Genomic DNA, 6,451 nt, shown 5'->3' on the forward strand with positions numbered 1-6,451 from the left:
CTGTGACAACTGAAGTAGTTTTAGAGGGTCGTGCTAGGTGAAGGTTGAGTCATACTGTCCAAGGCTCAGCTCCACCAGTACTCCTCATTCTTCACTTCTGCAGTGGAGGTTATTTTTATCTTCAGTGTTACCAATTTTCAGCACAATTCAACAGACCAGCTTTTTACTACTTCAGCAAAATTACTTTGATAATTTGCATGCTAGATACTAACGTAGTCACTTCGTGTTGCTCCGTTTATGATTATCTGAACTATAAAAAGAAGGAAAGCTCCCAGTTCTCCAGCAGTGAGTCCAGAAATCAGGTCTCATGAAGCTGCATTTACCTTAGCGTTCACAAATGGAAATTTGCAAATCATACATAATTTCAGAAATTCCAGCTGTCTACAGCAATGATATTCGTTTTTAATTATCAGAAATAATCATGGGTCAGATTGCATAAAGAAAACAGTGTGCCTCACCTGAAGAACGATAGCCTGTTAGAACTGATAGTCACACACTGCCAGTGACGGAAACAATCCCTGCAATGCAGGTTTCTCTTCGTTGTCTGACTGCTCCCTGCTGCCAAGACCTGCAGTTGGCTGGAGCTCATCCAGACCTCCCCGACACTCGGGGTGGTGAGGGCCTGTAGGGGCTGCTGTCAGTTGTTGCAAGTTAACACAGCCTTTAAACAGGGCATCAGAAAAGTCAACCAGTACAGCCGAGATTTACAGTTCACCAGCACTAGTTTCTTATTCATTAAGCTTCAAATAAACCTTCTGTGCTAATCAGACTGCAATGCTACCATAGAACCACTTTGGGGAATTGTTGTTCTCTTGCAGCAGTTCCTTCAGTTGGCCTTCTCTATTATTCACAAATGTTATTTTAATTACTCTCATAAGAAAATCAATGAGGTTTGGGTCTGGTACGGGTGCAATAATAGAAGCGAATATTGTGACTGGATAATGGTCTTCTGCTTTGAAAATAAACATGTCATCATCACCCTTGATGTTTATTTTCTATAAACACCTTGGCTTCATTTTGGCATCTCTTGCAGGGGGAGGTGGTTATCCAGTCACAGTACTCAACTGCAGTGACATTCTTACTTAATTATGATAGTACATGTGATCTGGTTGTATGAAATTGAATTTAAATATTTAGAGGTTCATCTACACTGAAGTATTTCTAGTTTGTAAATATGGCAGCAGAATCTGCCAAACTACAAAGTTTAAAATTGTTTTCCCAAAGAAAATGTGAACTGATATCTCTCCCGAGTCTCTTGATGAGTAATATCCAAAACACTAATCTCAAATGGCTAGATTTAACAATAGTTAAATGCTGGTGTTCCTGAAAGCTGGTGTTTCTGAGGGGAATAAAGCCTATTCATTTTTAAAGGATTGGGTTTTTTTGAAGGGTTTATATTTGTGCTAGAATGATTTTTGAGCAGTGCAAACAAGCTTTAAATGTACAATATTAAAGGTTAATATTTGCAATAGGAAGACCCGTCACACTTATCTCTCAGACTGAATTTTGCTTGTTTAGCCAGCTCTCAGAAATGGTAAGTCTTTCAAGCAAATGCCAGTCTGTCAGGGCACTTCCCCCAGGAGGGCACGGAAAACACTGGTTCCAAATTTCATGAACTTCCTTCTTGCTCAGGCCACAGAAAAGCACCGAGCTTTATTTTATTGTGCAGCACACCAAAAGCAGGCGTATCCTTCACTGTGCCCACAAGTGTATACAGGAGCAGCTGAAAACCTCATGTCTTTTAAGCCTGTCACACTTACCTTCTAAGTCAGTGGGGGGGCATCCTGCCACAGTGGGAGGATGACCACCTGTCATTCCAGTTGAACCTCACCCTGCATAGTTTACCTGCTGAAACTGACTGACCCTTCTGCGCTTAAAGGTTTCTCCGTGGATTTTCTCTCCTTGTAAAGATGTTTGGTAAAAGCACACTAATGCTGCAGCCACTGCAAACAAATGTGATGTCAGGTATCACTTGGGATAAGGTCTCCATCTCTGGGAGGATGGGCATGGCTTGTTGTTACCTTTCCTCATAAGTGAAGGTAACGTCCAAAATGCGTGACATCCATCACTGCAGCAGTGACTAGGCTATGGGTGTGCTTTGAGCCATGTGAAAAGAAGACCTGAGAATACAAAGGTGTTTGCAGAAGTTTTCTTCACTGTCTTTCCCTGAGTAACTCAGAAGCATTTTTTAATCTGTGCCACGGGTGATTTCTTCAATGCGACCCCAGCAGTTGCTTTGTAAAAGACATCTGAAATCCATGCCAGCTTCCTTTGCTGGCTGTCTGGCCGGATTCTGTCGTTTCCTTTCTTAAGGCTGTCTGTTGTGATGGGCTACCAGAGATGCGAAGATAACATGAAAGCCAGTGGCTTGTCAGTTGCGTGCTGATACCTCACTCAGCATCCCAGAAGAACCCAGAGCATTTTGTCACCCCTTAATAAAAAGTTTGTCTTGTGCTGTCAGTCTTTTGAGAATGTAAGAAAGTGACTGCTTTTGTTTTTTGTGTTCACAGGCACTGAAGTTAACCAGGCAACCCAAAGTACCCGTGAAAGTATAATGATGGAGATGGAGACGGCCGGTGTCACAGTGAATGTATATATGTACCATACTGTACACACAGATGATTGAGACAACTGGGTATTTGTGAATGTTGCAACAGTGCATATTTTATTTTTATATATACATATATATATAAAAAAAAAAAAGATACCCTTTAAGTGCCTTACAATGCATTTTTGGCAAAAGCATTGATTCCAGAAGCCCCTTTGTTGGCTACTGCAAAAGGTTTGTACAGTATTTTGAAGTCCTTTAGTTTTTATTTTTCTAATAGAATGAAATGAAGAGGTCATGAATAACAGCTGTGTTTTTTCCATTGCCCCTGCTTTGAAGCCAGGGTGCACCAGCTGTAAGTAGCCAAAATGACCGGTAGCCTATCCCACTGCTGGCTTAGCCTGGAGAAGAGCTTTCTGAAGGGTTTTTTCAAGGCTGACTTGAATTTCTGTGTGATTCTGTTACACTCTCTAGTCATATGACTGTGACATGCCTTTTTCTTCTGAGTTTGTGTATACTCAGCATGGGGCCATCCATTGGATAGAAGCTGAGAAGCATGAATTATTTGCATTTGTTGACACAGTTGTCTAGACATTCCTTCAAAGTTAATGGTTTCTCAAGAAAATTCTTTCAATTCCATTGTATGATATTGTGCCATTGTATATCTTAAATGCCTCATAAGCTTCTTCAAAGAACTGATCTGGTGCTTGGGTTATGAGTGAAGTATTTGTGCTTGCAGCTAGATTTTTTTTCTATAATTTAGCCCTAAAGAACGCAGATTTTTCTTTTTCTATTTTTTTTTTCCTTCCCTTGGTGCAATGCACGGGGATCTGCAGTGACAGAATTTAGGATGCTAATATTGAAGCAGAGTCTCTATTGTAGTAAGCTGAGCTTTGTTTTCTTCTTTGCTGCATAGGTAATGAACAATAGCTTGTGAGGACAAGAGTTGACAATTACTTTTTTTTTTTCTAATCAGAAGAATCCTTACTGTAACAGGAACAGGATCGTAGCTAATTTGACAATCCATCACAAGTTTTTTCAGAATAAAATGTTACTTTATTAAAAAAGCTGCTTAAAACGCATACTAAATATCACTTCTAAGAGGAAAATTGAAGAGAAAGGAACGTGGGCATGTATTTTAAGCACCTGGCCAGCTCTGCATCTTGTCTGGGAGATTAAGATTTCAGAAGACTGTCTACACTGGGCTCTGAGGGGTACCCATCTGCAAAAACTGTGCTGGCAATTGTACATTACAACATTAAAAGGAAGGGAAGAAATAGGTCAAACGGAGATCGATGTGAGTGCAGAAGCGTCACGTGTGTCAGGGTTAACATCGCAGTTAATGGTGCAGCTGAGCAGATCTTGAGCAGATGTAGCTCTGATAAGGCTGTAGACATTTGCACAAGCGAAAGGTCTTTTTTTATTAGGATAGGTACGTTAAATACGTACCTTTTTTCCTTAGTGGAAAAAGAAGTGGTTGATCTATCTACTGTTTTATCCAGCCTGTCACTGCTGTGAACAGCAGGAAAGCAATCGGACACCCGTCCTGGGTGCTTTTCCTGACGGTCAGTTAGTGCAAGACTGTTCTGTTACCGTTTCTCTGAGAAACTGTTAGGAGCCGGCAGCGTCACCTTCATTCAAAGTTGTTGTCAGCAATAAAGAAACCACATAACGAAGGTATGTGATGTGGTCACAAGCTGATTTCTTTTCATTCCTTGGACAGGAGTCAAACTCTGCCCTCTGTCCGCTCCCAGCATCCTCCAGGGCTGTGCTCTCTTCTCCGTAGCCAGAGATACAAAGGCCAGCGAGCTCACAGCTGTGATCATTGAATCTCTTGATGCCATAGTCTGATCCACCAACAGGCCAACCTGGGTGCTTAACTGGAGAGAGTAACATGCGTGTTCTTGGGCCATTTCTTTAACACGCTAATCAGAAATGGGCTCCTTGAGCACTAAAATTCCCTTTGTCTGTGCTTGCAGCAGAGTCCAGACTCAGGATGGCTTCTTTTTATTCTATTTCTATCAACCCAAACTTCCAGAATATGTAAGGAATTAAGCGTCAGTGTCTCCTTCTGTTAGTTTTGAATGGCAAAACAACATTTCCAACAAGTGATAGTCTTGTTGTTATTGTTGTAATCTGAAGGAAGGGTTCAAGCATACGATGAGCACGGTTGTGTTGATGCTATGTAGAACACTGCAGCTACCCTTACTGAGCTACCTCTGTACTGAGTCTCCTATCTTCAGTACAACCGACGACTTGCTTGGATTCCACTGAGAACATCCTTTTTTTCCTGTCACTGTTGATTGCTTGGGGCAGCATAATATTGTGTATCAGCATTGGAGATGTTCATCTAAAGGGAACACAAAGCAAAACTGCAGTGCGCTTTTTAAAACCATACTTCATGAAACTTAATTGTGCATATCTATCCTGTTTGGTTTAAAGTCTGTTGTTTGTTTTATGGCTTTTTGTTGTGCTTAATGCCCTTAATAAACAGGATGGTTCTGAATTTCATTTGGCTAACAGGAAAACAAGATGACTCATCCTTTGGATCAACTTTTTACCCATTACCTACTTCTTGTTCTTTTGCAAGTTTTTAAAATTTTTTGCTTGTCCTTTTTTTAAAAAACAATCTGAGCTGTTTAAAAATATCTAATGAACTAAATTTGGAGAAATAAGGAATACTGCAAATTATAATCAAATGGAAGTTAATTCATTCAATACAACAATGCTTCAGTAGAGGTTTAAAGTAGTTTTTTTTAGCCTTAGATTTAACTGAGAGTTGGTGATTAATGTTGTCAGGCAGAACTGATGGCAAGTGAGAACTCTGTATATAAAACATTAGGATTTTCTTAATCGTAGATGTTTCTTAGCTTCCACATATCTATAATCCCATTTAATTATATCAGAGGGAAAAAAACCCACCAAGACAATAAAGCGATACTTGAGAGCTCACAGGGAGTCTTTGTAAGTTGTGTTGAGTCTCTCAAAAATGGCATTTCCCCTTTTTTCCAGTACTTGAGAAGCTTATGATGGTGCCAGTAAGGTCCAAGAAAATAATTTTTTATGTATTTAAAAATGTGGATCTTTATTTTGTGGTTGCATTTTTTTCTCGTGTAACTTCTAGCTAGTGTGAATGGGTTGTGCAACACAAGGACCGCAGTCTCAGCAGGAGCTGGGCAGTTGTGTTTGTTCACAGACCAAAGAGGAGTAATCTGCTAATTTGGTTTTACTGTAGTCCTCTCAATTACTCTGGCAGTCAGAGAGAGAGCAGCTTTTAGTTCTGTGTACGGTTTTCTGTGAAAATACCTTGCCAGCAGGAGGTCAGAAGTTAAGATGAAATACTGTCTGTCTGCAAGCACATTTATCTATGTGTGTGTACGTATGTGCGTAAGATATGAGCAGTTACACGTGTAGAAATGCTAGGAAGGACCAAGCCTCTCGTATACGTTTTTTGCAGGTCTTTATATGGAGAAAGAGCTACTTTTTTATGTTATTCTGACATTAAAAATGAAATTACAGTCACTGAATTGTGTTTTGCATTGAGTCGTGATCTCATACAGAGCCTTTATAGCAGACTATTGCAGCATTGTATTTGTAAACTGTAGGTTATTTTGCACTTAAGTAGATGTTGATGCATTTGGGAATTGCAACACAGTCAGAGCTAAATGACACTTTCTCCATTTTGTTATAATCCAAAAGCATTTGTATTACTATTATTATTATTATGAGGTTGCCAGAAATGCATACCATCCTTTTCAGACACCTGAAGTAGATGGGAGACTGAATTCTGCCCTGGGCTACACGTGTGTATCTCCAGTGAAAAGGCTGATAAGCTGCGGAGCACTTTCCCAAAGGAATCTGTTTGAAAAGCTCTGCAGTTGTTCTAACAACACTCCATGATAA

General features: G+C 40.1%; 1 protein-coding gene across 4 annotated transcripts in view; it reads left to right on the forward strand.

Moving 5' to 3' along the window:
• The window catches only part of SLC10A7 (solute carrier family 10 member 7), a 153,647-nt gene extending 147,572 nt beyond the window's left edge, over positions 1-6,075 (forward strand). For all 4 annotated transcript variants that reach the window (XM_052690133.1, XM_052690132.1, XM_052690131.1 and 1 more), the window contains one exon: positions 2,511-6,075. In XM_052690133.1, the coding sequence (XP_052546093.1) occupies positions 2,511-2,555 (45 nt within the window). In that variant the 3' untranslated portion in view covers positions 2,556-6,075. The remainder of the gene's footprint in view (positions 1-2,510) is intronic.
• The last annotated feature ends 376 nt before the right edge of the window (positions 6,076-6,451 follow it).

The sequence above is a fragment of the Tympanuchus pallidicinctus genome, unplaced genomic scaffold (assembly GCF_026119805.1).
Source record: "Tympanuchus pallidicinctus isolate F22 unplaced genomic scaffold, pur_lepc_1.0 scaffold26, whole genome shotgun sequence".
Classification (NCBI taxonomy): Eukaryota; Metazoa; Chordata; class Aves; order Galliformes; family Phasianidae; genus Tympanuchus; species Tympanuchus pallidicinctus.